Source organism: Mytilus edulis, chromosome 9 (genome assembly GCF_963676685.1).
Source record: "Mytilus edulis chromosome 9, xbMytEdul2.2, whole genome shotgun sequence".
Taxonomy (NCBI): Eukaryota; Metazoa; Mollusca; class Bivalvia; order Mytilida; family Mytilidae; genus Mytilus; species Mytilus edulis.
The window spans coordinates 36,213,296-36,231,625 of NC_092352.1; the positions used below are offsets into that span (position 1 = coordinate 36,213,296).

The 18,330-nt window shown below is 34.2% G+C and overlaps 1 protein-coding gene across 1 annotated transcript in view; it reads left to right on the forward strand.

Moving 5' to 3' along the window:
- The window catches only part of LOC139489675 (uncharacterized), a 146,150-nt gene that overhangs the window by 99,284 nt on the left and 28,536 nt on the right, over positions 1-18,330 (forward strand). Inside the window, exons 42-55 of the mRNA XM_071276331.1 lie at positions 396-557; positions 1,124-1,222; positions 1,511-1,612; positions 1,857-1,983; positions 3,662-3,755; positions 5,250-5,370; positions 5,686-5,795; positions 7,135-7,249; positions 7,728-7,853; positions 13,686-13,813; positions 14,377-14,570; positions 15,045-15,169; positions 15,740-15,979; positions 17,962-18,121. Coding sequence (XP_071132432.1) covers positions 396-557; positions 1,124-1,222; positions 1,511-1,612; positions 1,857-1,983; positions 3,662-3,755; positions 5,250-5,370; positions 5,686-5,795; positions 7,135-7,249; positions 7,728-7,853; positions 13,686-13,813; positions 14,377-14,570; positions 15,045-15,169; positions 15,740-15,979; positions 17,962-18,121 — 1,903 coding nt within the window. The remainder of the gene's footprint in view (positions 1-395; positions 558-1,123; positions 1,223-1,510; positions 1,613-1,856; positions 1,984-3,661; positions 3,756-5,249; positions 5,371-5,685; positions 5,796-7,134; positions 7,250-7,727; positions 7,854-13,685; positions 13,814-14,376; positions 14,571-15,044; positions 15,170-15,739; positions 15,980-17,961; positions 18,122-18,330) is intronic.

Genomic DNA, 18,330 nt, shown 5'->3' on the forward strand with positions numbered 1-18,330 from the left:
CTAATTAATTCAAATAAAATAGACACTTAAGTGTTTAAAAAGTGGTCAAAATCTTTCGTCAGATGAACCTGAAATTTGAGGCCAAAATCGATCCTTACCAGACCTACTCCTTTTATGCTTTTAATTTAATTTCCAAATATTCATACAGGCCTATAGAACATTTGTACTTCTTTAATCAATTTTACCTGTGAAATCCACAAAAATTGATATCCCGTAAATAATAATGAATCTCCAGAATACTGGTTGACATTTTTACAAAAGGTTGTTCAATTAATGAACTGTCATATTTCAAATGATCTGGCCGGGTTGCTTTATATCTTTTTATAGCTTTTGAAATCTGATACTATTTATGTGAAATTTTCAGAATTTATTGATGAGTTTTACGATATTTACAGATGAATGTCCCATAGGCAGCTACAGTCATACAGGTCTTATTCCATGTCAGCCATGTCCACAGATGTTTTATTCTGATACAACACGGTCCAAGTCATGTACAGAATGTCCACCTGATCAAGTTACTGCTTCAACAGGAAGTTCTGCAGCTAACCAGTGTTATGGTATTTTACTTTCTTATTTATTTTGAAAAAGTATAATGAATAGAAGGAGATATGAATTGTGTAAAAATGTATTATCAGGCAGCAATGATTATTTTGGGGCCGTGACCCAATTTGATTTAGTTGAATTAATTTTTTAGTATAGAAATATTCACATATTGAAAAAATAAGCTCATCAATAGTTACAATAGGCAAGTACAGTTCTTTTATTCAGATACAAATCTTAGATGAAGTAGTTATGTTATCTTTTTGCAACTTGCAACATTTTGCTCTAGTTATCACATATAAACCTTGTGAAAAGTATTAATATTAGAATATTGTTAATGCCCCACAGCAAAGGTAAGGCTGTCTGACTATCTGTCCATTTGTCTGTTCATTCATCTCATATTAGGGTTATTTTACCATGTATTCATGGTCGCAACAAATTGAAACTTAGTACAATATGTTCATTTTATACATGAAAATGTGATCTGGGCATTGGGTCCTATGGACACATATTTTTGTTATATTAAAGTTTTAAAGATGACTTCTAGAAATTATTTTAATTTGTTATTATCTTTATATTACAGATCCTCAAGTATGTTCTAATGATATTTGTAATAATGGTACCTGCATGCCAATGGACAGTGGAAGACATTTTGTTTGTGATTGTTTGCCCGGGTTTATTGGTTAGTATTTTTTAAAGTAAAATTAAATGGTGGAGAACTCCTTGTTTTACACTTATATTCTATTTTGCTTTCGAGAACCATAATGTTTCTAGGTTTAGTGTTTTATAAGTTAAAGTTATAGAAAAAAAGGTTTTAAACAAATCGTCTATAAGACACCTTTTCAAAGCCTATGTCTTCAGAAAATCTAATGTTCTATCTTTTGTACAAAAAAAAAGATTGCATCATTTATATTTTCCGTTCTACTCTTGTATTTTATGTATAGTTTTCTTATCATTTTTTCTTTTGCAGGTGGTGTATGTGATGTTAATTTACCAGAGTGTGACAGTAACCCATGTGTTAATGGTGACTGTGTGGATGGAGTAAACAGTTACAGCTGCACATGTTATCAAGGTAAATTCAGATAAAAAGTTAAAAAAAAAAAAACAAAAAAAAACACCAAAACTTAAGACTGCTTGGTGAAATAAAGTTAATAATGGGAGAAAAATCATGTAATCAAGATTTGATTGCAATCTATCACTCCAAAAAAAATGAGAACTTTACATGGAATTTAGTATCTGAATATTCAATAGTTTCTTATGGTCAAGATTTTTCTGTTAAAAGCATAAAAAAAATACTCAATTGTTATGTTTAATAGGGTATACAGGACACAATTGTGAAATCAGTATCAATGACTGCTCCCTGAATACCTGCAGTAATGGTACATGTATTGATGGTGTGAATTCCTCTTCCTGTCTCTGTTATGATGGATTTACTGGTGATAGGTATGTATAAATAAAAAGGCAGTGAATACCTCTAGTACTATTTTTGTACCCCAGCTTTAAAAAAGTTAGTAGTATACTGTATTACCTCTGTCTATCAGTCCATCCATCAATCCCATGAATATTTTCTTCACATCTTTCTCAGGAGTTCTGAAATTTTTTCTCAGGGTTTATATAATCAGCTATACATTATGATGGGTTGTCAGATTTATCACTCAACAACTTCCTATTTACGGAACATTTTAACACTATAAAGATTATCCAGTTGCGGCAGGGGTATCATTAGTGAGCAGTAGCTTGCAGTTTTACTTGTTGCTCGACATTGATGGATTTACAGATGATAAGTAAATACTAAGAACTAAACTTACATTTTTGCCTTATTTGTCTCTGCTAAAGTAATTTCTCTGGTAATCTTAAATTTGTATTTAATGGCTTATCCCTGAAAGCTTGAAACATGGTTAATACATTATATGTTGGTTGTCTTACAGTGCTTATCCAGTGACCTTTGGGGTATTACAATAGCAATGGCCAAAACAGTTTACCAAATTGCAGTTAGATTTCTTCTCCAACTAACTGATCAACTGGTAAAATGTTTTAGCAGATTGCTCAAGTGAAATGTTGTTAGTATGAAGTGAGTGCTGTGAAATCAAAAGTAATACTTACCATCCAGATCCAGTTAGTTGATATCTTTGTCATTTGTTTCAAACACAAAAATGACTTACTATAGTATGAGTCACTGAATAAGAAGGTCTAATTTTGACATGAAAACTTCTATCATAAATAGATTTTATAAATAAATAGTTCAAACCATTGTTTTGTAGATGTATATTTTATAGCTTTGTCTTCTAAGACAAAGTTATTATGTAATTATGATTCGTATAATATTTTCTATACAAATTACTGATCTGCTGGCATTAAAGGGAAATAATTTTTATTGAGTTATTGTACACTAAAAAATTAATCAATGATACCTGGCTTCTGATTTTGCTACAATTTTTTTGAAAATTTTAATCATCTTAAAAATAAATTTCATTGTTTCTTTTCAAAATAGAGGATAAAAGTTTAATAATCATAAAAGTAATGTAATGAGGAAAGTTGATATTTGTCAGACAAAAATTGTGACAACATTTTGCTGATTTTCAGTAATGTAAATTATTTCCCTTTAATGGTAGCAGATAAGTAATTGCTTTAGAAAAAAAAATCCAAATTACAATTATGCACTAACTTGTTGTTGGAAAACTGAGCTATAAATTATAAACTTACAAAACAATGTTTTCAACTATTTATTTATAAAATCTATTTATGATAGAAGTTTCCATGTCAAAATTAGACCTTCTTATTCAGTGACTCATACTATAGTAAGTCATTTTTGTGTTTGAAACAAATGACAAAGATTTCAACTAACTGGATCTGGATGGTAAGTATTATGTTTGATTTTACAGCACTCACTTCATACTAACAACATTTCACTTGAGCAATCTGCTAAAATATTTTACCAAGTTGATCAGTTAGTTGGAGAAGAAATCTAACTGCAATTTGGTAAACTGTTTGAGCCATTGCTATTGTGATACCCCAAAGGTCACTGGATAAGCACAGTAAGAACCTTATATTTGGAATATCATAAATAACATTCTATGCTATTTTAATGTAAAGCTTTATAAATGAAATATTTTTTTTGCAGTTCCTGTGTAGAGAAGACTGAATGTGATCCAAATACTTGTGAACATGGTGGTCTTTGTATAGATTTGATAGATGATTTCATCTGCAACTGTTCTGTAAGTATTTACTTATGTTAGAGCTTGTGTATAGAGATCTTTATGGTGGTCTATGCATAGATTTGATAGATAATTTTATCTGTAACTGTTCTGTAAGTATTTACTCATGTTAGAGCTTGTGTATAGAGATCTTTATGGTGGTCTATGTATAGATTTGATAGATGACTTTATCTGTAACTGTTCTGTCAGTATTTACTCATGTTAGAGCTTGTGTATAGAGATCTTTATGGTGGTCTATGTATAGATTTGAAAGATGACTTTATCTGTAACTGTTCTGTCAGTATTTACTCATGTTAGAGCTTGTGTATAGAGATCTTTATGGTGGTCTATGTATAGATTTGAAAGATGACTTTATCTGTAACTGTTCTGTAAGTATTTACTCATGTTAGAGCTTGTGTATAGAGATCTTTATGGTGGTCTATGTATAGATTTGATAGATGACTTTATCTGTAACTGTTCTGTAAGTATTTAATCTTGTTAGAGCTTGTGTATAGAGGTCTTTATGGTGTTCTATGTATAGATTTGAAAGATGACTTTATCTGTAACTGTTCTGTAAGTATTTACTCTTGTTAGAGCTGATTCTTATGTCTGTCAAGATCTCTTAAACACATGGTTTAGAATGTGGATGGACATTTCTCTGGACACAAATCTTTTTTTTTATTTAAGGCTGGAAACTAATATTGACTTTATCCAAACTTTAAATTTATTATTCAGGCAGTCAATAGTTAAATTTCTACAATGCTTAATCCTTTTGGACATTTCAGACCTCTCTAATTTTTTTTGTATGCTAGGTGTAAAACCACACCCTAAGACACCCTTCCCAATACCATTTAGCTCAACTTTCAAATTTTTGTCTGAAGTTTGGTTCAAACTGCACCAAATTTCCAAAAGTTGATATATCTTAATTTTGAAATCCCATCAGCTAACTTACTGAAAGTATGAAACACAATTGGGGCAACAAGTAAAGACTGATTGGATATCCAGGTCATATATTTGTGGTTCCTACATGATGAAGATTACACTTTTTGATGTTAGTAATATAACTAACAGTATGGTCTTGAGGAAACGATGATAGTCCGTCGAAAGGGGACAATAAATGGCTGACCCGTGTTAGGAGAGAGCCATATCTCTTGCAGGTAAAAGACACCCTTGTAGATTTTGAAAAAGAGTAGGCTAATGTCGCTACAAGGCAGCACTCGCACCGGCAAAGTGGAAAGGGATTAATATAAGTTGTAAATATAAAAAAGAAGATATGGTATGATTGTCAATGAGACAACTATCCACAAAAGACCAAAATGACACAGACATTAACAACTATAGGTCACCGTACGGCCTTCAACAATGAGCAAAGCCCATAATGCATAGTCAGCTATAAAAGGCCCAGATAAGACAATGTAAAACAATTCAAACGAGAAAACTTGTTTCCCAATCCACTATAAATAAATATGCTTAAACTAGTAATATAACTATTTATTGTTGTTGTATTCCCTTTAGGGTACAGGTTATGTTGGAAAGAATTGCAGTATGTTACCAGAGAGATGTTATAATGGATCCTGTTTGAATGATGGAGTTTGTCATCCACATGTCAGTGGTTATAGCTGTTCCTGTGCTCAAGGTAGGCAATTAAATTATAAAATATTAGACAAACAGCAGTTAGAATTATTTTGGGTTTATTCATTAAAAATTACATATTTTATGGATTTTTTAAAAGGGCGAAAATGACATTTCAAGTACTTGTGTTTAAATGTCTCTTCTATGAATGCAAGAACTGTATAAATAAAAATTTGGGATTGCAGTTTTAATTGGATAATCAAGCTTACTAACAATAAATGAAGTACTCAGTTTTGTCAAATGAAAATAAACAATATGAATAAGATCTCATTTCACTGGTAAAACCTAATTGATTATGAATTGACATCTTATATGACAGGATATACAGGAGAATACTGTCAGATCAACATTGATGAGTGTCAAGGCCACTATTGTAGAAACCAAGCTGTCTGTGTCGATGGGGTCAACTCTTATACATGTCTTTGCCAGGTAGGTTACTATTTAAGCAATTTTATTTTTTTTGCCCTGCATAAGTGGAGGGACACTAAGTTTTACCCTTGTCCATTTGTATGGCTATCCATACGTTCCAAAATTGGTTTCCATTCACTAACTTTAGTTTGCCTCAGTTAAACTTGATGACATTTATACCCAATGCTTATTACCACAAAACACAGATCAAGTTTGAATTTGGGTGCCTAGAAAGAATCACAGATCTCAAGCAATCCTAGTCATAAAGATTGGAGTCAAGCACACCTGCCATATGCTGGGTTCCAACTTACAATCTCCATGTATATAGGCTACACTGTGTATCATCGTACAGCGGATATAGGTACTAACCAAGCGGGCATGGTTTATTTTGAACTGACACGGTTACAAAGATCTTTGTTTTGTTTTATCAATATTCAGTGTACATTTCTCAACATCTGAAATTCTTGCTCAAAAATAATTTTCGCATCGATTTTTTCCTATTTATAAGACAACTTTTATATTCTAATAAGAACAATTAACTTGTAAATGCGCAAATAGTTGTGAATGTCAACACCAACTTTCAATTTCAATACAATTGTCAAGACATTATATGTTTTACCTGAAAGAAATTTAATACTGGGCACAAGTAATAGTTACCAATCATAAACCTCCCTGTGATTACTCATTCCTTGAAACTTTTTGGGAAAAAAACGAGTATTAAAATTTTGTTTTTGTGTACAGTGTACAGCAACTTAACTATGCACCATACAGAAGGATTTTTGTGGTCAGCTCACATCGTTCACAACGCTTCTTTTCGGAATAAAATATCAACAACAACATATGCATGAAAGATTTCAATGCCAATTATAGATACATCTATACTTATTACACACGCACAGTGGCCTTCTATCAGAAAAAGAGTTGTTATGAATATAGAATTATATTGGATGAGACAAGTGCCAACTTCTTTGACAAGTATTTGCACATGTTTTTAGTAATCGTTCTTGTTTTGGGAAAATAATGAGACATCTCTAATCATTAACCTACGAACAAATCATTTCTTAAAACAACAATTATGTTTAGATTGAGTTACACATTGATAGTATGTGAACAAAACACAGATTTTCGTTACCGTGTGAGGTCAAAATGGATCACGCCCGCTTGGTTAGTACCTTTATCCGGTGTACTGATGACACATGGTTGGCTAGAGATACAGTAGATGGACTACTTAGACCACTCTGTTACTGAGGTCCTTCAAATGAATGTGATAATATGGCTTGTCAGAGGTAAAGCATACGTTATAGAGACAATAGTTACAGTTACCACATATTAACAAACCACACTTTCTTTTTATTAACAGCCTGGTTATAATGGATCCCACTGTAATTACAACACTATGTGTGATACCAGTCCTTGTGTGAATGGTGCATCATGTCAGACCACACCAACTGGTTTTGTGTGTAACTGTCTACTAGGTAAGACTTAGTTTTTGTAATTACACTATGTGTGATACCAGTCCTTGTGTGAATGGAGCATCATGTCAGACCACACTCACTGGTTTTATGTGTGACTGTATACTAGGTAAGACTTAGTTTGTGTAATTACAACATTCTGTGTGATAACAGTCCTTGTGTGAATGGAGCATCCTGTCAGACTACACTGACTGTTTTTTTGTGTAACTGTTTACTAGGTAAGATTTAGTTTGTGGAATTACATCTAATTGATTGGTCGAGTATTGAAGGACTTAATCTGACTCCATGCATACTGGATAAATCTGGACTTATATGTATTGTCCATTGACGACGCTTGATATGTCCATATTTAACTACCTAGCTATCAGATATCAGAAAAATGCATATTAAAAAAGGAATTACTATATTACATGCAATACCTATAATTATATGCAGAAATATTTTTATTTTTTTTTAACTCGGAATTTGATTTTGTTTACAGGTTACTCTGGTGTATTGTGTGAAATAAACGTAGACGAATGTAAACAGAATAATTGTAATCCAGATACATCTCAGTGTGTAGACCAGATAAATAGTTACACCTGTAATTGTCTACCTGGATGGACAGGTAAGACTTAATTAATTGATAATGTTTGCTCACCATCCAAAAACCTTATTTCATGCACATTTGGGATGGGAACAAATAATCAATAAATCTAAAGATAGCCTGTTCAAAGTGAGTTCACACAAATAAAGGTCTTGAAAAAGAGGTAAAAGATACAATAATGCTGGGACATTCAAAATTCAAAAGTTAGATAGAAACTATCCATGTCAAAAAGACGATGAAAAGCCAAATCCACAAAATACTTCATAGAAAACTAAACATGCGGTAACAGAATCCCCCACCCAAAACTTGGTGATATCAGGTGCCCAAGAAGTGTAAGCAGACTTAAAATTCTTCCTGAGTCTCAGTCCTTTTATTCATCTCAAGAAGTAGAAAAACAGAAAGTACATAGAAAACCAAAATTGTGTTGAAAAAAGCAGTAGACTGAAAAATTGAGGTACAAGTAGCTTGTTCTAAATAAACAATGCTCACAATATATGAAAGCAATCTTTTATTTTTGTTTGTTTATTTAGGAACTATTTTATTTAAATAGAGTATTAATACTTAATACGTTTTGGAATGCTATTCAGTAGTTACTTGGGGGCAATTGCATGTCTACGTTTTTAACCAATCAGCAATGGGGTTTCCCAGTCACTGCCTCATCTGCTTCTCGTTTACTAATTGTTTTTCGAGATCATACTAATTAACCAATGAGATTCATAGCTAATTTTGAATTAACCAATCAGTGCTTAATTAGTAGGGCCTTTGTTTTATGCACACAGACTCAACTATTCCTGAAGCAACGCTTGCTTGCAGCAGCCATTATTATTTTCTGGGAAAAATTTTCTTTATTATGATCGTATAATGTTAATTTACATCATACAATGGATTAATTAATTTCGTATTGGATACAGACACAAAATTCTGCTATTGTTTAAACCAAGGATTTACAAGAATATGTACATGTGCGCGGTACGAGTATTAGAAACAGTCCGACGATAATCTATGATTCGTATACTGCTGGACTAGGCATCATCGTGACTATTTATGACTGCTTATTCTTTCAATACCTGCAAAGATGTTCATATGTTACATATATGAGGCTACAAACTCGTCAATGAGACGGGATTGACTATTATTACTTGCTTGTTTGCTGTGTGGCTGTTTACCTTTGCGCTCATTTATGCATAATATTCTCGGCGGAATATAATAATGTCAAACGATGAAGAAATCACATTTATGGCCTCGTCCGACAGACCATCTGATAAAGTGAGAACATGGGCCGACGTCATGAAACTCAGTGAACGAACCACTGAGACAATCCTAGAGCTAGGATTCGAAAACATGGAAGCGGTGTCACTAATTGAGGCAGACGATTTGGCGGAGACGAACATGCCGATAGGACAGCGAAAAATGTTATTAAGAGCGGTCAATAAAACTTTCCGAAAGGACAATAGTGCCGAGATAGAGAAGGTGGACATGCAACCGTCGAAACGTATGACATGCGCACAGGAAGAAGGCGAACACGGACATGCTTCCGGTGTAAATAAAGATGGCGGCGCACGCAGCCTAATCCAAGATGGCGGCGCCCATAGTGTAACCCAAGATGGCGGCAATCAACAAGAAGACGGCTATATCCGGGCGGTGCTTCAGCAGTTATCAGCAAGCCAGAAAGAACATGCACCTGATCCAATTAACATCAGTTATAACCCGAACATGAACAATGTCAATTCTAATTTATCTTGGCAAGACCCTCAGATTTATTTAAAATCTGCCAACATGGACAGTAAAATAGTGTATAATGACATTTCAGACTTTGTTTCCTATGATATAGGGGGGACCAGCATGTCTGAGGAGCGCCTTATTTCAGATACTTCAGGGGGACAACTGGTTTTTAAATCTGGCCCTTTAAGACCCAAACTTGAGTCCCTGTCTCTGTGTCAGTGGTCGAGGGCAAATCTGTCTATCATGTACAAGTTACTGAGCACAGGAGAACTGACACAGACACAGGTTCTTGACTATTTATCTTATACCATGAGATTTTATCATTTAGTTTCATCATGTGAATTTGTGTCAGTGCTGTTTTTTGATAGGGAGTACCGCCGACTCCAAAAACAGCACAATTTTAGGTGGGGCACTGACATCCCTCATTTACAGTCAGTTTATCTTCGGCCAAAAGCCTTACTCACTAAACCTCAGGCTTCTGGTCCATCTGTTAAGCTTGCATCTAAGCAACAACAGGATAATTCCAAATATGCATCTCATTCTGCAGAAGGTGTTGAAATTTGTCGGAAATTCAATAGTAGGAAAGGTTGTTTTTTACCTAACTGTCGCTATTCGCACATTTGTGCCATCCAGGGTTGTGGTGCTGAACACCAAGCATTTGCTCATTCAAAAAACTGGGTGTAATGGTAAAGCCAGTGCGTGACCTTGTTTATACTGTATGGCAAGAGGAACTAAAAAATGATTCTGATAAAGAATTTCTTTTACATGGCATAAAACATGGGTTTGACATTGTTCAGGATATTAATTTGGCTCCACTTAACATTTCAGCAAAAAATCACCCTTCGGCACATATTGAAAGTCCTCTTTATGATAAAGCACATCAACAGATTTTAATTGAAATTGAAAATGGCAATTATGAGTTGGCAACGTCAACACCAAAAATTATCAGTCCTTTAGGTGTCATTTCAAAACCAGATGGGGGTGTAAGGATAATTCATGATTGCAGCAGACCCATAGGCTCAGCTGTTAATGATTTTGCAGGGGATATGGATAAGCAAAAATTTCAATCTGTTGATGATGCAGCAAAATTAGTGACAAAAAATTGTTTCATGTCCAAAGTTGATTTAAAATCGGCCTACAGATCTGTGGGTATCAGTCGCAGTAGTCAACAATTTACAGGTTTACAGTGGACTTTCCCTGACGGTCAAACACATATTTTTATAGATAAAAAATTACCTTTTGGCTCTAAATTAGCACCTGGTATTTTTCATAGACTTTCCCAGGCTATTCGCCGCATGATGTCACGCAGAGGCTTTACCATTATAGCATATTTAGATGATTTTTTCATTTGCGAGAGCACAAAGCAGCGCTGTGCACATGGCCTTAGAGTTTTAATTTACTTGCTGCGCAAGTTAGGCTTTGCAATTAGTTGGTCCAAGGTCTTCGACCCATGCCAGAAATTAGTATTTTTAGGTGTGGAGATTGACTCCACAACATTTGAATTAAGATTACCTAGTACAAAGCTAGAGCAGTTAAGGCAAGATTTGGCAGATTTTCAGCAGCGCAAGCATGTTTCTAAGAAACAACTGCAGTCCCTGGCGGGCAAGCTAAATTGGGCTTCTTCAGTGGTTCGCGGCGGAAGAGTATTTCTTCGGAGAATCATTGATGGCATTACGAAGCTCAAGCATGATTGGCATAAAATGCGCTTATGTGGGGATATTTTGCATGATATTCACTGGTGGTACAATTTCATGTCCACTTTTAATGGGAAATCCTTCTTACTTAACACTGATCCTGTCACTTCGGTTTATACTGATGCTTGCAAAACAGGTGCAGGTGGAGTTTTTGGTACCGATTGGTTTTATGTAAATTGGAAAGAGGATTTCCCATTTGCGCAAACTTTGCATATTAATGAGCAAGAAGCATTTGCAGTGGCTTTGGCGGCCAAGCGTTGGGCTAAGTGCTGGCAAAATAAGCGAGTATATATTTATTGTGATAATTCATCAACAGTTGGTTGTATCAATAAGTGTACCTCTAAGAACAAACTTTTGATGTCATTTTTGCGCGAATTGTTTTGGCTGTCTGCTACTAACAATTTTCAACTTGTTGCAATTCATCTACCAGGGAAGCACAATGATATGGCTGACGCTGTTTCAAGGTTGCATGAGTTAAAGCTATGTCAATTTTTTCTGAAAGAATGCTTACCAACTCCGTTGTTTGTGCATCACCTTGTTTCTCATATGTCCTGTCACTCCCTTCGTTTTCTTTTATTTAGGCTCACAGGCGCCCTTTGATTCAGTGTTGATTTTCAGATGTAATTACCTTGTGCTGAATTCAGGACACTGAATTCTTGCAATACTTTTCAGAATAATTGAATACCATGAGAAAACTTTATTTATTCATAAAAGGGTGCCATACCTGCCTTCCTATGAACAGCATGTCACGCATGTATTTGTTATTACCAAGTGACCTATTGCATGAACCTAATCTCCTACTTTAACACAGGTTTGGATTATTTTGGAGTAACACAGTTTTTCAACTGGATTTTGCTTTCTTTGTAAATATGTTTATTGCTATATTGATATGCAAAGAAAATATTAAACTGTGATTCTTTCTCCCAAACCTGTGTCTGTTTACTTTATTCCTTTATACGTGCTATAACCAGTTGGCATTTCTTGGTCCCCTGACTGAACTCTGTTAAGTGTAAATCAGGTGCTTTCATCTGCACTGTAACTCTTCAGCATTCGGTCAGGTCACCAAAGATATAGCATACTGGTTATTGGTACAACTGACATATATACAACATAATAAGGGAGGATCTGGGTGGGACAGTGTTATGGATTAATGGAACTATTTTATTTAAATAGAGTATTAATACTTAATACGTTTTGGAATGCTATTCAGTAGTTACTTGGGGGCAATTGCATGTCTACGTTTTTAACCAATCAGCAATGGGGTTTCCCAGTCACTGCCTCATCTGCTTCTCGTTTACTAATTGTTTTTCGAGATCATACTAATTAACCAATGAGATTCATAGCTAATTTTGAATTAACCAATCAGTGCTTAATTAGTAGGGCCTTTGTTTTATGCACACAGACTCAACTATTCCTGAAGCAACGCTTGCTTGCAGCAGCCATTATTATTTTCTGGGAAAATATTTTCTTCCCACCCTCCAACTCCCTTAAGGACAATTACATGTATTTGCTTAAAAATCTATATGCATGTATACGCATAATACATATGTTTATTGATAAGAAGCATCAACTTCACATATCTTTTTGTATTGTTTAATTTAGTAGAGTAGTATTTTTCAAAGAACTCACAGTTATTATGTACTTTTTGTTAGGAGTAACACAGTTTTTCAACTGGATTTTGCTTTCTTTGTAAATATGTTTATTGCTATATTGATATGCAAAGAAAATATTAAACTGTGATTCTTTCTCCCAAACCTGTGTCTGTTTACTTTATTCCTTTATACGTGCTATAACCAGTTGGCATTTCTTGGTCCCCTGACTGAACTCTGTTAAGTGTAAATCAGGTGCTTTCATCTGCACTGTAACTCTTCAGCATTCGGTCAGGTCACCAAAGATATAGCATACTGGTTATTGGTACAACTGACATATATACAACATAATAAGGGAGGATCTGGGTGGGACAGTGTTATGGATTAATATACAAGTTTTCTGATATAGAAATATTGTATATGTATTCAAATCCCTTGTATTTTTCTACTAATTGTTAATCAGAGCTTTTTGGTATTCGGTACCAAATATAAAAAGTAATACCATATGGTTGAGTTTTTATAGGGGATAGTGTGTACTACTGTAAATTCAGAAATTATTGCGATGTTTTTATTATTGCAAAAAATGCGACAGGGTTATAATTGCAATAATTTAAACTCACATTTTGCAATATTTTATATAAATCAGACAGGATTTTTTTTCATATCGCAAAAATTAAAATCGCATTATAGCCTAAAATGAATAAATGGCAATAATAAATGCACTCAATAATTTCTGAATTTAGAGTATTTAGTAGTAATGTTAATTACATAATGATTTACATATCTGAAGGTTTTTATAAGCTAGCATATATGTCCTTTCAAGTAATAAATTATGTGTGATATTTTAGGTGAATTTTGTGATGAGCCTACAAATGAATGTCTATCAAGTCCATGTGCTCATAGAAGTCAATGTTTTGATCATGAAAACCAGTTCTCCTGTTCTTGTGTTGATGGATATACTGGTCACAACTGTTCAGTAAGTGTTCCATTTTCAATTTCAGTATACCAATAACTTGACATAGTTTTAGAAAAAAACAAAATATACAATAGAAAAAAGTTAGCTATTCGGGAGTTGTTATTTCATTTATTTTGTAAGTAAGAATAATTATCTCTACATAGTTAACTATGTGATTATTTAAAAACCAGGATGTGATTTAAAACAAATTCTACTTCTAAACTGGAGATTTTCTTGACAAAATGGTTACTGTGGATTCATTTTTTTTGGTAGGATACATTATACCAATTTTTGTTGATTTCGGTGATAACTGGGAACCATAACTGGGAACCGTTAAGTTCAATGTTCAACTTTTCTATAGGCTTTTATGCAGACTTCACAAAACCACGAAATCTAGTATACATGAAAATACAATTGTTCCTCAATCCATGAAAATCGCTACCATAGAAAAAATAACTGAATCCACAGAAGAATCTGTTGGTATTGAATTTGAAGAAATGCTTGTGGAATGATAAGGATGTCCAAAATTCTAGGTGTTCATCAGTATCAGCTATATGTAATAACTATGAAACTTTTCTTTTTAGACCCAGGTTATTGAGTGTGATTCACATCCCTGTTACAATGACGGCCAGTGTTTAGACCAAGTAAATGGCTATAGGTGTACATGTAAGGGGAGTTTTACTGGAAGTCAGTGTGAGAAACATATAGACCTGTGTGTTGGATCTCCTTGTTTACACAATGGTACATGTCAAGAACTGGTGGACACCTTTTTATGCAAGTAAGTATATTTAAAATGTGTTATTTTCATGTCAACTATTTCATACATTTATGACTTTTTTTATGAATAAAAGGGGAGACAATACCAATTTGGGAATTAAAAAAAAACCACAAGTTGAAGAAAGAGAAACAGACTCATGGCAAAAAAAGAAGACTTACAAACAGTGCACAAAACACTACTAACAGAAGGCAAAAATTGTGTAGAGACTGTTCACTCGGGCGGATCCAGCCATTTTTAAAAGGGGGCTCCCAACCCAGGACAAAGGGAGGGTTCCAACCATATGTCCTCATTTAAATTCAATGGTCGTTCAAAAAAAGGGGGTTCTAACCGTTGGAACCCCCCCCTGGAATCGCCACTGACACAAACCCCACCAAAAAAAAAGTGTGATCTGACAGCATGGTCATAAGTTTATGAACTTGATCTTGTTAACTTTTATCTATTTGTAACTTGACCAATGATTATGATTTGTTACAGATGTGAAGTTGGATGGGCGGGCAGTAGATGTGAATCATTGATAGATAACTGTGTTAGCTTACCATGTTACAACAATGCCGTCTGCATCAATGGTATCAACCAATACACTTGTGTTTGCAAACCAGGTCAGTCGAATTACAATTTTAATTTGAAAGTGAGGCTGGTAGGGCAATACTCTTTTAAGTAATATTTGAATTGTGCTGATGGTTGAGTTATTTCTTCTTTGTAGAAAGGACAAATATGTGTCTTATTTCCATTATTCAGTGACCAGAATCATAACAGTCGGGATAATTGTTAGCAATTGATAGAAAGGGTGTAAAGGGCAACCCTGACAAAGGTTTATTTTGTGTGCCCAAGTTGACCAACCAATATAGTAAATTAGAAATTATTATATACTTGAGAAAAATATTGATGTTGTTTTGTTTTTGTTTTGAAATATAGTTGATGATTGACAGCAAACCACAAACACACAATAAAATGAACAATGAAATGAAAAAGACATTTAGAGATAACATTGGAGGGTTGTGTTTTATAAAACATATACATTGTATATACCCGGTACTACTTTTCAGATTATTGCAGCATTGCATATAAGAACATTAAAACATGTGCTGACGTTATGGAATTATCTAAAATGTATCTTTAAAACAAATGAATTTTCAAGTTTACTGATTATAATTTTAACATAATTTCAGGTTATACTGGAAGTCACTGTCAGATGGACATTGATGAATGTCTTACAGATCCATGTCTTCATGAAGGAGTTTGTACAAATCTGATTGGTGGATATTATTGCACATGCCCAGATGGGTATACTGGAACAGATTGTGCTGACCTTGATATTCCATGTCCTTCATGTCAAAATGGGGCCATTGAATGTTTTAATGGAGAATGTGTCTGCCTTCCAGGCTTTATTGGTCCTGATTGTGGTAAAGGTAAAAATAGCTATAGATCATTTGTTTGTGAACTGTGTTTCAAGGGAGATAACTTATTATTAGATACCTTTGTTTTAAGGGAGCTTATTAAGTCTCCCAAACAAAGTTTGGAGACTTATTGTTTTTGCTCAGTTCTTATTATTTTTATTATTCTTCTTCTTCCTCTTCCTCTTCCGCCACTTTAAAAAATGAACTTGTCCGCAGCGTTTCTCCAAAACCGCTTGTCAGATTGACTTAGAATTTCATAAAATGGTAGACTAATATGTCTAGGTGAGCCATCAATCTTTCGTTTGTGCATTGGGGTCTGTTAAGGGGTATTTTGGGGGTAGAAAGGAGGAAGGGGTTTACTATAGAACCCTATGGGATTTTATTTTCTAAAATTTTCAAATGAATATAACTTAAAAACTGTAAGTGATAGATACATGCAGTCTTCAGAATTGATTATAGGACAATAAAACAAATCACATGAAATATAGGGGGAGTCCCTGGGAGTTCATCCCCACCCCCTTCAATTTGAGAATATGCTTATATTTTGTAAACGGTCCAGATCCCTACCCCTAAACCATATATATTCTTGAATGGGATGATAAAACAAATCAAATGAAATTAATAGGAGGTCCCAGGGGGTCATCCCCACCCCAGTCAATTTGAGAATGTGCTATTATCTTGTAAACGGTCCAGATCCCCACCCCTAAACTACATATATTCTTGTAGGGGACAATAAAACAAATGAAATGAAATTAAAGGGAAGTCCCTAGGGGGTCATCCCCACCCCCTCTTGTTTGAAAACTTGTAAACGGTCAACATCCCCACCCCTAAACCATATATATTCTTGTAGGGGACAATAAAACAAATGAAATGAAATTAAAGGGAAGTTTTTAGGGGGTCACCCCACCCCCTCTTGTTTGAAAACTTGTAAACGGTCAACATCCCCACCCCTAAACCATGTATATTCTTGTAGGGGACAATAAAACAAATGAAATGAAATAAGAGGGAAGTCCCTAGGGGGTCACCCCACCCCTTCTTGTTTGAAAATTTGTAAACAGTCAATATCCCCACCCCTAAACCATATATATTCTTGTATGGGACAATAAAGCTAATCAAATGAAATTAAAGGGAAGTTCCTGGGGGTTGCCCCACCCCGTTCAATTTGAGAATGTGCTATTATCTTGTAAACGGTCCAGATCCCCACCCTTAAACCATATACATTCTTGTAGGGGACAATAAAACAAATGAAATGAAATGTAGGTGAATTCCCTGGGGGTCATCACCACCCCCTCCTGTTTGAATACTTGTAAATGGTGGAGATCCCTACTCGTAAGCCATATATATTCTTGTATGGGACAAAAAATCAAATCAAATGAACATGGGACCATATGAATGGCGAGTTATGGGAGCTTTGTTTGGGAGACTTCGTAACAGCATCCTGTTACAATTACTTCTTGTTCATTATAAAAGTCCCTTTGGTAAAATGATTGTTCAGATAATCTGACTTTTTTGTTTTCAATAAAGAGGTATTGCTGTTAAAGCTTTCATCCATAGTACAATTAACACACAGTGATCAGTCTAAGTGATTTGAATCCTCAATGAGGGGAAAGAAGCATATATCTTATTTCAAAGTTTACCTCTGTATTGCAACTGAATCATCAGTAAAATATTTAGAAATGTAAATCAGTTTTATCCAAGAATATCTATGACTATCCTCTTTATTCTTCTGTAAATTAATGAATTTTAAAATCATTTTATTTTTCATGAAATTTTCAATTGTGGGAAAGAAGTTCTGATGTCTTCTTGTAAGATTTCATGAAAATCTTTAACATAGGAAAAATTCAAAATATACAATTTTAGATAAGAGAAAACTTTTGTTCACGTGCTGAAAGAATACCTAACTAAAAGTTAATTTTTCAAAGTAAGAAGAGTTTGTAATAAATGTTTTTTTTTTGTTTTACTCAATCTTATGCATTTCTTATTCTATATTTCAGAGGTAAACCCTGACTTTGATTTGTATTTCCATGGTAACAGTAGGATAGATACAGGTGTTAAAAGAATAAAGAATAGAAACCAGTTTAGTGTGTGTCTGTGGTACAAGGCTTTTGGTCTGATGTCATCTATGCCTGTTCTAACTCTAGTGGCTGTAAATGGGTAAATTATTTTCTAATTTAGAAAATAAACAAGTTTTTAATGTGAAAATTCAACTTTTATTCAGAACAACACATTAACGTAACTTTTGAATAATTCAGATTTTGTTAACCCCTCAGGAGCTCCTGGGTTAACCCCTCAGTTTTGTTGGGATAAATACCGCATGAATAATAAAGATATTTGATGATAAAAAAAAAAGAGAGACTGAAGCT